Here is a 19,076-nt window from a genome sequence, read left to right on the forward strand (position 1 = left end):
ATTTCTATCGACTTAGATGGGTTTTGAAGGTTTTGGAAAAAACAACACCATAATTTTTTTTGAGTTGATTAGTTTTTTTTATTTTTAAATTATAAATAAGTTGAAGGAAACATCATTATTATGCAAAAAAAAAATCGTTGAGACAATTATAATAAATTCAATATAAAAAATATAACTAATTATTATGTATGACATTATTAATATTAATTATTGAAAAATAATTTACACAATTAATTTGATATTATTTTAAATACAAAACACAAAGACAATCAAAATCAATCGTAGAATTTCAAACCTAATGATTGTATTAAGAAACACATTGAATCGGTACCTTCATCAATCTAAAAAAAAAAAAGAGTAAAAATACAATCAAAATTTAAAATAATAAAATAAAACATACGAAAGCGTTCATAAACTAGATCAATACCATGGGGGAGGAAGGGTCTGCAAGATAATGCACTTGCACCCCCCTGTCTTATAGGAAAATACACAGAAAAAAGTTAAAAATTCATTGTCCCCCAGTAACGAACTGAATAAGATAACGATTAGCATGATGAATACTTGGTAGTCGAAATACGTATTTATATAATATTAAAAATTGATCTAGGAAATTGGGGAAAAATCGCAATTTATTTCAATATACCCTGGTATATTTCATATATACATGGTATAAAAAGGTACTTACCAATTTCATGGTAGGTTTACCTCGTCCATGCCCAGCGTTTTGTTCGACACGTATCATAACTGGATTGGTTTGGTAATCGGATTTTGATATTGAATGATGGAGTTGAGCAATAAATTTTAATGAATGTAAAGGCACTACACGGTCATCATGATCGGCCGTAAATAATAATGTCGCTGGATATTGTCCTTTTTCTGAAATAATAAATAATTTATTATTAATAATTGGGTTCCTAGAACCAAGACCTGTAGGTCCTCTGTGCTTGTTTCGAGGACTACTTGTCACATGGAGACAGTAATGTAACATAAACTGTTCATGAAATCGTGGAATGGGCACAACTTTCGTTTTTTCAGATCAAAATTACCCCAGAAATAGTATTTATTTGACAATTTAACTGGAAGATTTAAGAAATATTGAGCTCCCATCTCGAAATATAAAGAGCTCTCCTGCCCGTCTTAGAGCGGAGTCATTATTAATTATATCCAATTCGAATTTCCAAAGAATCAATTTCTTTTTGCATTTCCCGAATGTACATATATTTAAGTTTGATTCCTGAAAATTTCAAGTTGATCCGTGAAATATTCAAGAAGATAAAAGCATTTAAAAAATTTTTTTTAAGTGAATAAACGTTTTTTGAAAATTTAAACGCGTTTTTTTCGAAACAGGCTTTTCAAAGTCGGTGAGCAAGATTTCTCCGAAACTGCTCGATCGATCGGTTTCGAATTTTTACACAATCTTCTTAGATATTCTTGCCAGTTATTAATCGAAGGAATAAGATTTTTAAAAATTATTTCGATATTTTAGTCTTCTTTGAACTTGGAAACTTTTTGAAGAATTTTTTTTGGAGCGGGACATTTCTTTAATTTTAAGATCTCGTTTACCGATTACAAAATTTTGATATGGTACTGCTTCTGTAAGCGATCTCCTTGAGATCCTCCATAAAAGGTGTAAGGCGGTGAGCTTCATATCTCTGGTTTGTATTATCCAATATGAAAAAATCCAGAAAATGTCTTTAGTCGATAGATGAATACAGGTATTAATCGAAGGAATAGTCAAAATCATTATTTTTAACAAAATGGCGGCTTCCAAAAAAAAAATCAAAAAATTTCCAACTTGAAAGTGGTCTAAAATATCGAAATAATTTTCCGAAATCTTATTCCTTCGAATAATACCTATGGAAAATGTCTAAGAATATTATGTAAAAATTTGAAACCGATCGATGGACCTGTTTCGGAGAAATCTTGCTCACCGTCTTTGAATACGCTGTTTCAAGAAAAACGCGTTTAAAGTATCAAAAGACGTTTAAGTTAATTTTTTTTATGCGTTTATCTTCGCGAATATTTCTCGGATCAACTTGAAATTTTCAGATAATGCACAGATATATTTAAATTCCGGAAATGCAAAAAAGAAATCGTTTCTTTGAAAATTCTAACTGGATATGTAGTATTTATAGTGTAATTGCGACCTAAAAAAACGATATTTGTGTCCACTTCACAATTTTATGAGCAGTTTACGTTGGTTCTGAGATAATATTTAAAAATTGTACTTACCTTCAGAAGGCACAAATGTATTATGAAGTGGTGAATATTTGTACAAGTATTCAAACTGTTTTGGATCATCAGAACTTCCATAATCACTCACCCACGCATATCCAATCGTAAATTTATGGTACCGTAACATGTCGAGTACACTAATTAACGTAAATAACATTCATTTATTAAATAATCACTATTTTAGTTACAGTCAAACCTGCTTATACAAAATTACAAGAAATATTTCATTAATAAAATAATTGTTTTAATTAAAAAAACCTTGATTAGTCAGTTAAACACGTCCGAATTGAACTGTTATTTATTAATATAGGCTAAATTAAGGATGTACTAGCGCCAAGGCAATTTAAGCAAGAAAATTTTTTTAAATTATTTATCTTTCGATATTTCGAAAACCAAGCTAAATATCGAATAATTGTATCTTATTTTTCGCATACATTCACGAAGCTGTCTACAAAATTCATGATCAAAGTTAAAAATAAGGTACAGATAATTTCAACCCTAAATATAAAATTGCCTTGGTGCTTGTACCACCTTAACCAGGTTTGACTGTATTAAATTTATCTATAATCTAAAACTTACCCAACTTGACATAGAGCAGCACCAAATAAGTCAGGTCTTTGATTAATGCATGCAGCAACTAAAAGTCCACCGTTTGAACCACCTTGAATAGCTAATAACTTCGACTTGGTGTATTTTTCTTTTACTAAATATTCAGCGGCACATTGGAAATCGTCAAAGACATTTTGTTTATTACCAAAACGTCCGCCATTATGCCAAGCTTCACCATACTCTCTAAAAAAGAATATTAATTTATTTCCGAAGGAGACAATAATTCAGGGTGTCCAGCAAGAAGCCGTAAATTTGGAATTTTATTTTCAAACGAAATTAAACTTATCGGGGGAAGCTTAAGAAAGAGAAAAGAGCCTAATTTCTTCATTTGAATCTTACTATGAATTAAAATTTTTTAGGTATCGACATTTTTTTGGGTTGGGGCCCCAAATCCGACCCTTTGAAGAAAGAACTTTTATTTTTTATCAGAAAAAAGTCCCTAGATTATCTTCTAACAGTTTTCTGAAGAATAATTATGCTAGGCATTACTTTTGGTAAACCATGGATGCCGAATATCTAAGGACGATCCTGGTTAAGGATCAACTTGGACTATAATGCTTCGAATTGAATTGATTTTTCTAATCTTATGCGAATATGGAAAAACTGTATATAAAGATATTGTACACAATTCTCGCTATTTTCCAGCTGGACAACCTATATTTTTTTGAGATAGTATCTTACCCGCCACCTCTAATATTTGCAATAGCCACAATACCATTTAAGTGTTGCATAAACAGTAAAGTATTGACTCCAAAGAATGGTTGAACACTTATATTAAAACCACCATAACCATAGAGAACACACGGTTGAGAAGCGTCTTGTTTCGAGTCTTTTTTCCGTACAATAAACATTGGAATTTTCGTACCATCTTTACTTGGATAAAATACTTGGTCTGTTGTATATTTTGTTCGATCTAAACCTTCCACTTTCGTTTCTCTGAAAATCTATCACAAAAAATTGAAGTAATTTAAAGTTTTAAGTATATTTTTTGAGCCCCACGTGTCCACTTGATATTTTACGTCTTGGAATCAAAACATTTTGGGAAAAAAATCATTGTTTGCCCCACGATTCATTTTAGTTTTTAGGTATGCGCTTCACTGTAACCTTTTGAGTTACAGATCTAGGCATCTCTGAGCATGGAGAAGATTTCTGATTGAAAAGTCGTCACATATTGACCAACAGAATCGGAATTAATTCGAAGTCCATAAATCCCCGCACCAGATAGATCGCTGACCCTTGATCAATCCGTATAAAGATATGATCGAGAAGATGTTTATAAGTTAGGTACATCTTGATCCCATTCTTCAGGAAAAGAAACAATTATCCTAAATTTGCAAAGAGCTGTAGCCACAAATGGCGGACCTTCCCAGAATAGGGCTTTTCATTTTAAAATCACGACTCACATTTGTTTCGTACTAAATGATTTATAACCAATGTGATAAAATGCATAACAAATATCTTCTATCTTAGTCCTACTTATTGCTGTCAGTACGAAAAAATAAACTCTGCACTTGCGCATATGACATGATGAAAAGGTCTATGTATCTTAAAATAACTCCTGCTTGACACGTGGGATTAATTTATTATTGGCTGTATTCAGATGATAAAACCGCTTGCAATGGCTGCGTAGAATAATCGACCAAGAACGACTAATTTCAATTAGCGCCTTCATCAGCCAGTTTACTTTCGCTAAACGCAGTCATTAATTTTAATACGTACCGTGGGTTCAACTGGTGTTTTTGCTAAATCACAATGATATATTGTACCGGGTGTTAAGAATGAGGTAAACAGGAAAAACATTTCACTATTCTTTTTTTTACCAGAAAATTCGGCAATTGTACCAACATCTAATTTGAAATTAAGTATATGTTCACCCGTTATTTTATGTAATTGTAACGTATTCTATAAAACAAAAATCAATTAATTTACATGGTGTAACAATTGATGTGTATTTGGTAGTAAAACTCACTTTAACATCTTGAATATAACAGATAACCATTTGGTCTTTATTAACAGGCATTGCCCAATATAATACATCTTTTTCATGTTCTGGTACGATTGTCTTCCAATTTTCTTCTTCTGGTTGATTCACGTCAATACCAATTAATCGGTAATTAGGTGCTTTACGATTTGTTCGAAATACGTGCATATCATCGATTGTTGTAATATACTACGAAAAAAACATTAATTTATCATTAAATAATCAAATATTTGTGATTACAGTCGAACCTGAAGTAAAATTTAATTATTAAATTCTGAGCCAGAACGTCAGAGGTCGTTTAAGTTATTTTCCCAACAAGATATTGACGTTAAGAATATTGAAATTCAATTTGTATAGTTTTGAAGAACTATAAAAAATAAATTCACTTCTAAAGAGGTAAAATGAGACCTCTTCTGCTAGGTAAGCAATATGAGCCACTCCTAGCAATTCATAAATTCCAAGTAGATATTTTCGTTTTTTTTAAACAAGTTTGACTGTAATTTAAGTAATATTTACTTACTACATAATCGGCGACTAATTCATGTACAATTTGTTTAATTTTTAATTTACCAGTGATTTCACCAGCTTCTTTTAAATTACAAAAATATAACAAATAATCTTTACATTCTTTTAATGGCGTTAATATTAACCAATTACCACAGTCACTGACAGTGGCATGACTGAAACAAAATTTCATAATTTTAGAAAAAAATATTTCAAAAACAAAAAGTAATAGAATAGTGTGTATATCGCCTAAACTAAATTTTAAGATCTTAAGTAGGTTCCAAACGATATTGATATGAATTTGCAGTTGTATGGGTGTATTAAATATATGTATAGATACAATGTTTTAGTATTGTACACTGTTGTCTTAAATAGTGCACGAATAATGCAGCATTGTTTATGGACTTGACTATAGGTAGTGTAACTCCTTAAGTTTTAAGAGACCTAGCCTTTCAATTTTAAATCTATAGTAATTTGAACAGTCATATTTATCCCTAAATATAGACTTATGCACTGTATCAAAAGTCGATTGAAAGGGGGCGGTAGTGTGTAACAATTCTATTTTATAACTCCTAGAATACGATTTATAAAGTTTTGAAGATCTGCCTATTTGTTTGTTGCTAGACTTGGCCATCTCCAATAACCCTTTTTGGTTTAAATTAGCTGAAATTCGTTATGAAGGGTTATATACTAGGCGGAATAATGTTGCGCGGCTTGATTTTGGCAGTTTGGATGAGATTCCCAAGGAAAAACCGCTTTTTCTGACGCTTTATATGTTTTACACACCTCCATAAATTCTTTAAATTGAGATAGAAGATTGATAATTTGTAAGTATGTTGAGATAGTATCCGGCTAGTAGCCGATCTTGTTAAGGCGTCTTAACTTGCTTTTACTACTAAGAGGTTGCGGGTTTGAATCAAAGCAGCGGCAGTCTGAACAAAAAATTTGATGGAGCGGTAAATTGATCACACTGTCGTCGCTTGAATAAGAACGAAGTAACCGACTCCACTCACATCATAAAATTAATTGTATATCCGGATGCAGTTAAACAAATAAAGATTAAAAATAATGATGCGGGTGGCCTCTGTTATAGACATGGTTTGAGAAAGGGAGGTTAAACCCCCTTATTTTTAAAAAGTAACTTGAGTTAGTGTCAAGGGGGAAGAGGACTACTTCCCCTTTTTAAATATAAAAACACTAGCTCGATCCGTATGGAATTCCGCAGTGCAGTCACTTGGTTATCTCCAAAGACCCCTTTTGGTTTCAATGGACTAAAATTCGTTATATAGGGTTATATACTAGACAGAATAATGTTGTTGCATTGCAGGGGCTTGATTTCAGCAGTTTGGGTGAGATTCTCAAGAAAAATTGGCCAGCCCGTCCCTGATGAACATAAAAATCCCATTTCAAAAAAAAAACCATTTTATGAAGGGAAAATATATGTATAATTACTTACATTCTAAGCAAAGGATCTTCAGGAAATTCTACAACTAAAACATCTTGATCCTGAGAAGTACCAATTCTATGATAGTATAATTTTTGATGACTATTACTTTCAGTTTCACTTCCATCTGCGCTCTCTGAAGCTTCAGGATAGCACTAAAAATTTTACAAATATTAGAAAAATTACAACTTAGAATTTGCTTACAAATTGGAGAAAAAAATTTCCTTACGCCATAAAATATTCCTTTGTTATCATGAGTCCAACAAATTGATGAATATTTGACTTTTTCTAATACTTCAGGTAATTTTTCACCGGTATCAACTCTCATAAAATGTATTGTGATCCAATCAGATCCACTGGAACTTAAACCATACGCAAATATTGATCCATCCTCACTAAAACTAGCGGCTGAAACAGCTACTGTACCATCTTTGGATAGTGTATTTGGATCATAAAATACTCGAGCTTCACCTTCTAAACTATCCTGGACATACCAAACACTGGACACATGCAAAATACAAAAAAAAAAATTAGTAATTTACAATTTTTTAAGAAAATTTTGATTTTGAAATCGTTATTTAAGGATGTACAAGCACTAGGCAAAAGCTTTATTTTTTTATTATATAAAGTTGGACTAAGTCTAAATCAATTCTGAAAATTTTAGAGGCGGTTGCTTGATTATTTAAATAAATAAATGACTTCAAAAGTAGTCATATTTAACATTGGTCTTATGGTAAAACGGTAGATGGATCATATGTTTTTGCAGATTTCTTCAAAATAGTCGGCTTCTCCGCCGGAATTTCTCCCAGGATTGGTGATCCAAGCGTTCGGATCCAAATATTCTGAACTTGACGCTCTGTAGAGGTGCAAACAACATGTATGGAGGTTTCATCGTCCTCCATAAAGGCCCTACAAGTGGGATCATCAGTAATCCCCATATTATAAATGTGATAATTCAATCAACAGTGTCCTGTCAACAAGTCCACCTCCCTTTTCAACTGTGCTTTAATGAGTTTCAGCGGAGCACAGTCAAATAGCCTTGCTGTGGTTATACACAGTTTAATCTGTCGCATGCAAAAAATTCCAGTAATCAAGTTGGGTTTGTCATTTCAATTCCTTGATTCGATAAATTACGGAACATCTTGCTATGGAAATGACAGGATCAGGTGAAAGGGGTGCTTGAAACAACTCCTCTCGTAAGAGCGAGATCGGTACCCAGATCACTCTGATTTTTGGAATCTTAATAGTTTCAATTTACCAACGGTGATGTAGAATTATCAAAGCTGTTGAAAATCTTTCCGTAGCGGGATGTTATACAATGTTTCGAAACCATATTTTGAAGGTCTGGATAACTGTTAATTATCAATTTGAAAATATATGTAAGGTCCAAATCGGGACTCTAAAATTTTAAATAGCGATTCGGAAATGCAAATTTTGTCTCATTCAAAATAATATTACCTTTGATTTTGCAATCCTGTGTTTTTTAAAAAGAAATATCTGTCCCCATGTTTATCAGGACACGAATATTTTTGATAATTCCATAATTTTGATAATTGATCCTTAACTTTTTGTCTATATGGACATGAATCTAAATATGGACGTGTCACAGCATTTTGGGCAGTTACATATTCTTTTGTTTCTTCTGCATCAGGATCTTCTAACCAACGATATGGATCAGGTACCTAAATTCAAAATTAATCATTAAAAAAAAAAACTAGAAAAAAGGTTCAATTTTTGTAAACTCTTCTCGAAATAATATCGATAATCGTAATTTAAAACAATATAGCTGAAAAACTATTCATTAAATCAATGTTTTTGGGTCGAATTTACCATAAACGAACACAAAATATCGGGTTGCCTTCGAATATGAAATACCGTAAAAATATTGTATTCGAATAAAATATAAATGAAGTAATTCGAATAATAACCTTACCAGTACGCTTCTAGTTTTCTATACAAAAATATTAGTTTGGCTAACAAATTTTCATTTTTTATCTTTCTAGTCTCAGTATCTCGAAAAATTGTATTCATAATTTTAATTTTCTTTGATGATTTCTCTTGCCTAGACAAAAGGCGCTAATTAGATAGCCCTAATGAAAAGAGTTCTATCGATAGAACTGTGTACCGAATTCAAATTGGGAATATTATATTTTACAATAGCTCAAAAACCAGGGAAAGTATCAAAAATATTTATTGTTCTAACATTAAAAGAATCTACAGTCACCGTGAAAACTAATCGAAATTTCGAAAAATTTTACTCATGCATTACGTTGTATTTTTTCCAGCTCCACAAGGATCTACCATCAGATTATGGCATAGGAGCCGTTCACTAGCCGAAGGAAAATTGTAAAATTCTTGAAATTATAACTTGCCGAAAAGAATGTTAAATTATCGAAAATTTGAGGAAAACTTACCTTGACACCATGATAATCATCAACGACAGTTTCATCTCTTCGTGCAACAGGATATTCAAATTTCATTTTTTTCAAATTTTGAAACCTAACAGTTTGTGTACAAATATTTCGTTCAATATTTTTATGATTATATTTAATAATTTTCACTATTGAGCTAAAAATTAATCGATTCATCTATAATTAATATCACCAATTTATTAAAAACATTTTTTAATTAATGAAATATTATTATATTATTTATTAAAAACAAATGAAAATTTTAATAATAAATTTTGATGATTTTCAAAAATTCAATTTAACCAACAAAAAATATTATTACAACACTAAAAGTAGTAAATGAAAACTAGTTATTTTTTAAAATATAAATAACATAATATTTTTATCTAATCATTTTAAATTTTTTACGATATTTACAAAACATAAATCACCTTTTTTTAATTTATAAATGGATTAATTTTAACAGAGATAATCACTTTTGTTTCTATTTATCTAATTTGGGGGAACTAAATTTATAAGTTTTTTGCCGTATAGTTAGTTTCTAAGATTAGGTGAATAGGCTTAGACCATTAGTTACATAGAGTGGGCATCAAACGATTTAAAGTGTGCCAACAACTGAGGTAATTGCTTGGGTCAAATCCATCATGGAGGGGGTGTAGAAATGTCAAAAATAAAATGTAGAAATGTCAAAAAAATGTAAAGTGTTACGTGATAAGTATTTTTTTGAAGTCAAAAAGGGAAAAACTTAAGTGAAATCACTATGTTTTATGTAAAACATTTTGTTATATGAAAATTTGACATTCAAAATATAAGTTTTTTTTGATAAATGTCCGTGTATTCAATGTATATTTTTTTGATAAATGTCCCGATATTCTTTTGATAAATGTATCTTATTGATAAATACCCCTAGCTGATCCAAGCAATTACTTCAGATGTTGGCACACCTCTCACTGTACGGAAGATAGGCAATGCCCAGTCATGGCCCAGTCTATGTACTTAATGGTCTAAGGGAATAAATAATTTGTTTTTATTTTGGGAAAATAGTGTGGAACGATACTCTATCTGTTGGAATCGAAATGAAGTAGATTTAAATTTGAAAATTAACAATTATATTTAAGAATCATCTTTAAATCGTATATCTGCTTTCTCATTAATGCCCTTTATAAACAGCTGTTAAAATTTGTGCTTTTAACATGTAAAATATATATTGAAGTGTTTTCAAAGGTTTCTCATGTCGCCTGTCCCTCATCGTGAATACATTCCCCATCAGTTCAAATCGAAATTTTTGTAAATTTCAAAAAAAACTTATTTTTATCCACTTTTATGATTTTTTTTTGTTAAAGGAGTGCCCCATATTGTTTCAAATTTTAGTTACAATCATTTTGCCTAACTATGACCCAAAAATTACGAAAATCAGCTTCATATGAACATCAAACCTTTCTATTTCGAGATATAAAGTTGCCAATTCTTGATTTTCTAAGAAAATTTCAGCACAAATTAAAATGAAACGGAAATCACGTTCACTTGAACGTTCAACTTTTGCATTTTCATATCTCACCTCCAAGACGAATAAGTTTTTATCTTCATTAAAATTTTTTGGCAGTTCTCAATTGCATTCTTATATAACTTAGAAATAACTCCTAAATTGTTATAATTAATTAGGATAGTAAGGGGAAAGATGAATGTTTAAAACTCCTAAAAGTACTTAGTCATTTATTTGAAAACGTAATGAATAATTTTGTACAAGAACATTTTTCTTTGTATGATTGATTACTGCGTTTCATATTTTGTGTTTATTTGAAGAATATTTTTATGGTTACCATCATCAGGGGTTAAGTGAATACTTCAGCGCTTTCTTAACAGTGAAAAACATTTAAGACAATGCGCAAATGATTCATGTTACTCCCCGTGACAGCATTAACAAGTGATCAGTCCAATGAACAAAATGAATGAGTGCAAATAGAAGGCAAAACTATAACGTCCACAGCGCCAATAATAGTGGAAAGAAAAACTAAAGAATGTCGCATTATTTGCTGTCATTCATCAATGACATTTAATATTTATGCAGAAGAAACTTTTTATATCAAAGACGACTTTCTTTAATTATATTATTTAACCGTCAGAGGCGTGTTAATCGTATCGGATTTAGAGACCCTTTAACCAGAGTTGGACGGCATAAAGTCGCAATGTTTAGTCAAAGTATAAGATATTCATAATGAAACTGATTTCTTATCGATGTACAAGCACCAAGGCAATTTTAAATAAAAAGCCTGATTATGAAAAGTTTAGGGGGGGTGGGGGGTTTGCTCGATTGTTTAAATAAATGACTTCAAAAGTAGGCATATTTAACATTGGTTTTATGTTTCTATAGATTCCTCTAAAATTAGTCGGTGAAAACTAAAAAAAAAAAAAACTATTTAAATTAAAGTTAAAACCTTAATAAATTATTGAAAACAAAAAAAAAACCGTTGTGTCCGACTAATTAAGGATGTATAAGCACGGTAGTGGGGACACAAATTTAAAAAATATATTTTATCAATTTTGATGGTGAATTATGTTACAACTTGATAATATAAGATGAAAAGAAAATTTTTCGGTATCTGTAGTAATTTTAAATATATCGAAAATTTTGTTTAATTATTTAGCTTTCGATATTTCGACAACCAAGGATGATATCGAAATATTTTGTTGTTATTTTTCGTCTACATTTATGAGGTTATAACAAAATTCATCATCAAAGTTGAAAATAAGATACAAATAATTTCCACCCTAAATTTAAAATTGCGTCGGTGCTTGCTTGTACTATCTTAATATACTTTTAACAAAACTTCGGTACACCGTTTTTGATTACAGGGTCTCTAAAAGGGTTTTGCCTATTCTGAAAAATAAATAATTATTTATGTACAAAGTCAAGTATACAATAATTCAATAAATACTACATACAATATTTTGAATTTTGTCTTTTTTTTTTTAATTCTGAATTTTAATTCCGAAAATTTTTGATTCTGAATTCGTATATTTTTTATTAAATGAAATATGGAACTCTGAATTACGTAATAAATATATTATAATAATCAATTCTTATTGTTTTTTATATATATATTAGAAAATTTGAACAATAGTACTAGCGTAGAAGTGTTTGTATTTTATATAAAAAATTATAAAAAAATTATAGTATTGGATTGAATAATTTGGATTCATTTGGAATTCATTCATTTTGGAATTCATTCATCTATTTCTTCACAAAATAGGCTTTTGTCTTAAATTTAAAAAATTGGTTTATACGTTAAATTTTTGATCTGATTTACACCAAGAAAGTATTATTTAAAAAAAAAAAACACTATTTTACATTATGTATTTTGAATTTGCATAATTCATTTCAAATTTACTTCGAAAACAGTGTAGTGTCATGGCGTCTTGAACGCACATCACGATTGCATATAATGATTTTAGTGTATTCATGTTATAAGCAGTTGTTATCAAGCAACCTGCTTCGTTCTTTTAAAATGTATTGTTTACATAGCGTTTTAATAAAGTTATTTTCTAAAAATAATAATAATCCTTATTTTTTATGAAAAATAATTTTGTGTTTTGTTATCTATATAACATGATTAATCATTAGAAACTTTTATCAAACCGATTTATTCTTAGTGGACAAAAGCCTATTGTCGATGGGGAAAATAATAATAATAATTAAACGTAAGAGGAGTACCGCAAATGAGTCCCTAGCACCTAGACCAAGGGGTACTCTGTGCCCACCTTGAGAACAATGTCTCACTCAAAGACGTCCCGTGATGCTATTTTAATCAGATGAAGCTACAGGATTCTATGAGGGTCAGACGCCACAGACAAATTTTAACTAAGAGAATATGGATTTAAATACAGAACATTCAAACTGACAGAAAACCCATCCATATAAAATGAAATTCGATTCAATGAAATAAATTACATTCATTTTTCAGAATTGAAAATTCGTTAAATTGTGCTCTTACGTTGAATTCACATTACAGCAATGAGCGACAAGCGGTACGCGATTATCCATATATTTTTTTTCCAATGAACTCATTTATTAATGTATTGGAAAGTTTTCTAGCTAATCGCGTGTCGCTCTGGTATGAATTCATCATTACAGTCTTAACCAGTCTTTTGCTTGCCTCAGCAAGATCTTAATCTAATAAGTACAAAAAAAAATCAAAATAAAGCACTCTAATAATAAATGCAATTAAATGAATCAACTTTTTATAAAAAAAAAAAATGCTCCAAAAAAATCAACTTATACCCATCGTGGAATGAATTATACAAGCCAAGAATAAAAAGAATGAATTATTTTAATGAGTTGAATTAAAATGAATTAATTCCAGAATCAAATTTTTTCAATACAAAACTAAACAAAGAACAAAAACAAAAAAACTTCAACTGAAAATTGTTGAGCAAATATAAAAAAAAGACTATGAAAAATAGACAATGTTCAATGGAATAGTTATAGACTGAGAGACAATGACATCAAATGTGCTCTTATTTAGATTTATGAACTATTTTTACGGTTTAACGGAGTGCCCTTTAGGAAACAAGAGGTACATTGGTTTCGATAGGAGATAACTTGCTTTGGTTTTAGCAAAATGACAGAACATACAACAAATCGGATGTCAAACTTAATTTATCAAAGGAAAGCTGAAAATCAGTGTCTAAGAGGTCTATGCCAACAACCTAACATTATTGGAAGCCAAGTAGCCAACCAAAATTGCTCGAAAAGTTAAATCTCAGACTGTACTAAAAATATACCTCAAATCACTTTATATCACTGGGGTTTAAAAATGATTTAACTAGGAGTTGTTATTCTCTCAAACAAAACTAAATATCTTCTAGCAGAAGGTGAAGTTTTAAGTAATAATCCTTCGACAAGCTTTGACCTTTCAAACCACTCATATTTACTGCTATATTCTTGTAAAGGTCCGTAGATGGTTATTAAATATATTAGATAGATCTTTGTATGGCTGCCATTTTTGTTGCAATTGTGTATTTCTGACTATATATCATAGGATTTATTCTTTTACAAATATTATGTTGCAATATCCTCAAGAAATTGATCAATCTCTAGAAAAAGAAGAAGCGATCGTGTAGCCAAAAATTGTCTCTTTTGCGTAAGTCTGTAGCATAGACATAGAGAAGGATAAACTGGCCACACAAACGCTTTATCTCTCTCACACATTTCTACTCTGACTTTTCCTGGGTCTGCTCTGATTAGCAGCAGCCTGACTACGGCCCCTAGGAGAACATGATTTTAGGTAGCTAAATTTATGTAGTGGCACACTTGACATAACTCACTCTCGGTCTAATTAGTCAATAATAATAATTAATCAATAATTAATATAAAAAATAATAAAATAAATTCTCTATCTATCGGACGTGGATGGTTTAAATGTTTCAATCCAAGTTAAATGTTCCATATGATATGGTAAAATTGGTATCACAAACACAGAAATATCATCAATTGTTGCTGCCTTCTGATCTGACTGTTTCCATGCACATTCATTTGTCATTTTACCACGCGCATGGGCTACCAAAGCTTGTGCGGCTGACATATAACGATGTTTTTCAATTGTAAATTGTTTAAAACTATTATTGACAACATCGTATGCCTGTTGATTGCTGGTTACGTCCCATAATCCATCTGTACCAAGTATGACAACATCGTCAACGGTCATGTCATACTCTTCTAAATTGACGATTATTACTTCTGGGTGGCATGACAGGAATGGTTTGAGTAATATTTTAGTGTTCATTGCTTTTAGGTCATGGTCACCGAATCCACGGGTCACACCAATTGTTCCCATTACACGACTACGTTTACCTTCCCCGGACACCACAGGCATTTTTAAATCATCCAAAGTCAGTGTACGGAATGACCAACCTTGCATAAATGGATCACGATACAAAACTCGTTTACCCAAGTCTTGTCGAGTATGCCGTTTAGTGAATTCACGTGCTGTAAATTCATTACCCATTAGATGTGGTTGATGTGCGGCGAGTTGTCGAATTCGTGTACGTTCGGATTCGGGGGTGAAATCATTTGATAGTGGTATCACTAAATTTGATGAACTCATACAACAAACTCCACGTGAATCGCCAGCATTTGCTACATACAATTTTCCTAATAACATTAATAATACAAGAGCGGTACAACCTCCTGGTGCTAGATATTTTTCACGATCTCCTTCAATTAATTGATCCTGAAATGAATAATTTAAAATTATAAAATATACAATAAAACCTTTGAAACTCACTATAGCACAATTTAAAATGATAGTGGGACTCTTAAGAGGACACTTTTGAATGAACTACCACCTTCATAGCTTGGGGATGGGGATGGGAATGTAACCATCATACATGTCATTTATACCCTCAGGAACCTACAGGGTGTAGAATATTTGGGTTTAAAACCTTTGTCCCATCAATCCTGGGAGCAAATCCAGGGGAGAAGATGTGGACGTTGCTTGCTGCTACGTAATAGAATTAAGCTAGACCTTCTTTCGACCCTCCACCTTCGATTATGCTGACCAATTGATCAATTGGGCTGACCTATTTAGACTCCAAATATCACAACTTGGGGTGTTAAAAAAGTAGAGCGGATTGAAATTTTTTTGTGAATTGAGTAAATGTTAAGGTTGATCGGACATTAAAACAATGTATAGACAAAAATCTGAAGAAAATGTTGGATGAACGCTTGCTCTAGCCTGTTTTTAGCCACGAATATCGTCTACATTCATGATGTTATAAGAAAATTCATCCTCAAAGTTGAAAATAAGGTACAAATAATTTCAACCCTAAATCTAAAATTTCCTTGATGCTCGTACTACCTTAACTGTATAAATAAAGAAAATATTGATTACCATTTCAGCAAATGCTGTTTCTAATGCACCAATAATCAATGAATCCCTGGTAATATTATTCGAAGTAAATGTCGCATCTGGTAATAATTCATCTAAAATATCAACTAATTTTTCATGTATAATATGATGTAGTTGATTAGCAGCCGATAGGGCAGCACCAACTCCCGCATGTCCATCGAAAATCCCAAAATAAACGTAAGGGATATTAAAAACACGTGATTGTTCTTTTTCGCTTGGATTACTAGTACTGGGTGATTCTTTAATACGACTTAATAACTGGACCATATTTACAGCTTGATCTTCATTCCATACAGATTTTCCCGCATTCACACATTCAGCATATCCTAGAAAAATTGAAATATTATCAAAACAAATTCAAAACTATTTTTTGTTTGAAAATTTCGTTCATTTGTTTACTAGATAAATATTTTCAAAGAAGCTGTCTGAAATCGATCCGAGAAATTTGTTCTTTTTACAGACTTACGAGATTTTTTTTCCAAATTTGAGAAAACGGTTTATAAAGTGACTTTGACCCAAAAAATGCAAAAATCGAATTCGTTTTATAATAGGGCGAGTGGTTTTTAAGTTATCGCTAATTTTAAAGCCATTTCAGCCGATATCTCGGAAACTACTGAGCCAATCGTCAAATAAATTAGACCGGCGAACCCTTAAAATAAAAATATTTGCTTGGTGATATGTTTTACGTGATATCGCCTGAAAATACAACTAAAAGATATATTTCGGAGACCATTATATTTTATAGTTATTAATAACTGAAAATCACTGTCACTTCAAATTATTTACCTGTATTCCATGGTAAAACATTCGAATCTCTTGGTACAATAATCGGACGCATACGATGATCCGCTGACGCTTTAATCTCTTCACTAGTATTTAAACCCAAAAAATGTGGACGTGAATATAAAAATTTCGGTTCTTGTCGCTCCTCAAATACTTTCGTATTTCCTTGATTCGGTGGTGCATCAATACCACCGACCGCATTGTAAATAACATTACGAAATCGTGAAAACATATTTTTTAATTATTCAAAAAATTTATTTTGCACATTAATCACTTTTTTCCCACATCAGCGTCGATGGATTTTCGATTCAATAATCCATTCTTCATAAACAATATTGTGATACTTTGTAATCACAAGTGTAAATAAATTTTCTAATCGCTTATCACTTTTATGTAATTAGGTATACATTTTTCTATTTTAATGTTTTCGTAATTGTTTTCTCTAAGATGTGTATTTTTTTTTATGATTTATTTTTGTACGTCATAAATACAAAAGATCAAAACACTTGTTAAAAATGACATTTGAACGTAACTTCGTAAAAAAAAAAACTGTAGCAATAACACGCATATGACATATATCTAATGCCTACAAGGTATATCTTTTACAAAAATATACCTATTTGTGTATATTAGACTGCATCACGTAACTTCACTGCATACATGACTGATTCTCCAGTTACTAGTTAGTGAGGTTTGTAGTGTTTTTATGTCTATGGTAGTGATTAGAGGACGTAATCAAAACCATAGAGTCAAATATATTTGTATTATAACATTCATAGACTGATTATAGTTTATGCTACAACGATGTCACAACCGGGCTCTCTGCATATGTATGTTGCCAATTTACGAGCTCAAACTCACTTTTTGGGTCCGGAGCACGATATAAAAAAGACTCAGCTCAATATCTCTTTTCGTTTTTGAGTTATCGTGTTAACGGACAGACAAACGGAAATGGACTAATTAGGTTAACTTTATGAATCCCTATATCAAAATTTGGTTTGTAGCATCAATATTTCTAAGCGTTACAAACTTGGGATTAAACTTAATATACTCTGATATACTTCATATATAGACAAAAAAAGACTTGGCTTTTCACCAGTAAATTCGGATTCTAGTGTCTGGGATTCCGCAAAATTTAACTTTAGATCCACGCCTATTTTCAGGTAAATTAATGGTAAAATAGGTCTAATTTTAAAATAAAAATAAATTTTCGCATTTTATGTTGCGAACTGTTGAAATTGAACGACCTGGCCAAGGCGATTATACCCTAACCCTTATAGATTAGAAGTTCAATACTGAAACCATCACAACCACCGCTGGTTGTCACAGGTAAAAAAAATGTGAAAATTTAATTTTTTTTTATTGTAAAACAATTAACAAAAGTAATATCAAAATTGGATATTTTAAATTGTAAAACTAACTTTTTCTACTTAAACATGAAATCTATTTAAATGGCTAGGTATGACGCCTCTCGAACGCTCGTTAATAAAGCAGCAAAGTTAATGCACGCATTAATTTGAATTTTTTGTAAATTGTCAAACTGTTTCAAACATACAAAATATAACATTATTTCGATTTCTTTAATTCCAAATTTGATTTGTTTCCAAGTATTATTGGTAATTAAAACCTTTTTTCCGTTTCAATAAAAAATAACGGAGCTTAATCATAATCTAACTAGAATAATTATAACAGGACTGTATTTAACTATGTTTAATGCTACATCTTATATCACATAAGATAAGGTCTATGGTTTTATTATTTATTTATGTTTGCGAAAGAGGGAATATTTAAAATTTATTAAATTATTAAATAGTTTTAATTATTCATATTGCTGTTTAAATTGCCGATAGGAAACGAAATGTTTATCAGTATTGAATAATGCGGATAGGAAATCGTATGTTATTTAATCGTTTAAATATTACTAATCGTTACATTTAAATAATGTATGATTAAACATTTAAAATTTAATCAAAACAAATCTTGAATAATGTTTATAAAAGGATATAAATAAATAAATATTTTAGTAATTAATTTGCTATTCCACTGTTTAAACCAAATATTTTGAAATGAGTTAATTATTTAGTTTGAATCCTTTGAACGCTAGATTTAATTCTTTATACAAGAATATACTTAAACGGTGAAAATAGAAAATATTGAAATGTTTAGTCGGAATTTTCATATACTAAAATCTGTTAACAATA

The 19,076-nt window shown here is 30.8% G+C and overlaps 2 protein-coding genes across 3 annotated transcripts; both read right to left on the reverse strand.

The window, feature by feature from the left end:
* Positions 1-225: 225 nt before the first annotated feature.
* Positions 226-9,686, reverse strand: LOC123302201 (prolyl endopeptidase). Of its 2 annotated transcripts, XM_044885040.1 has the most exons (13): positions 9,616-9,686; positions 9,188-9,341; positions 8,232-8,455; positions 7,003-7,273; positions 6,786-6,928; positions 5,346-5,505; positions 4,814-5,014; positions 4,564-4,746; positions 3,526-3,788; positions 2,815-3,027; positions 2,233-2,372; positions 686-876; positions 226-341 (listed from the first exon to the last, which is right to left on the reverse strand). In XM_044885040.1, exons 2-13 carry the CDS (start codon positions 9,251-9,253, stop codon positions 276-278), a joined length of 2,121 nt encoding a protein of 706 aa, XP_044740975.1. In that variant the 5' UTR covers positions 9,254-9,341; positions 9,616-9,686; the 3' UTR covers positions 226-275. The 2 variants fall into 2 exon arrangements, with proteins under 2 accessions (XP_044740975.1, XP_044740974.1); XM_044885039.1 differs by lacking the exon at positions 9,616-9,686 and having other exon boundaries at positions 9,188-9,398.
* Positions 9,687-13,596: 3,910 nt separating this feature from the next.
* Positions 13,597-17,324, reverse strand: LOC123302211 (protein phosphatase 1H). Its single transcript, XM_044885053.1, has 3 exons — positions 16,879-17,324; positions 16,075-16,418; positions 13,597-15,414 (listed from the first exon to the last, which is right to left on the reverse strand). The coding sequence occupies exons 1-3, from the start codon at positions 17,105-17,107 to the stop codon at positions 14,578-14,580; spliced, it is 1,410 nt and encodes a 469-aa protein (XP_044740988.1). The 5' UTR covers positions 17,108-17,324; the 3' UTR covers positions 13,597-14,577.
* Between the last annotated feature and the right edge of the window lie 1,752 nt (positions 17,325-19,076).

This window comes from Chrysoperla carnea, chromosome X, assembly GCF_905475395.1.
Source record: "Chrysoperla carnea chromosome X, inChrCarn1.1, whole genome shotgun sequence".
Lineage (NCBI taxonomy): Eukaryota > Metazoa > Arthropoda > Insecta > Neuroptera > Chrysopidae > Chrysoperla > Chrysoperla carnea.

Coding starts and splice junctions, on each gene's coding strand:
- LOC123302201 (XM_044885039.1), bottom strand. CDS start 9,361: ATGAATCGATTAATTTTTAGCTCAATAGTGAAAATTATTAAATATAAT. Junction 6,929..7,002: donor ACAAAGGAATATTTTATGGC/GTAAGGAAATTT, acceptor TAAAATTTTTAG/TGCTATCCTGAAGCTTCAGA. Junction 2,373..2,814: donor GCTGCTCTATGTCAAGTTGG/GTAAGTTTTAGA, acceptor TACGTTAATTAG/TGTACTCGACATGTTACGGT.
- LOC123302211 (XM_044885053.1), bottom strand. CDS start 17,107: ATGTTTTCACGATTTCGTAATGTTATTTACAATGCGGTCGGTGGTATT. Junction 16,419..16,878: donor TGTTTTACCATGGAATACAG/GTAAATAATTTG, acceptor CAATTTTTCTAG/GATATGCTGAATGTGTGAAT. Junction 15,415..16,074: donor AAACAGCATTTGCTGAAATG/GTAATCAATATT, acceptor TATTCATTTCAG/GATCAATTAATTGAAGGAGA.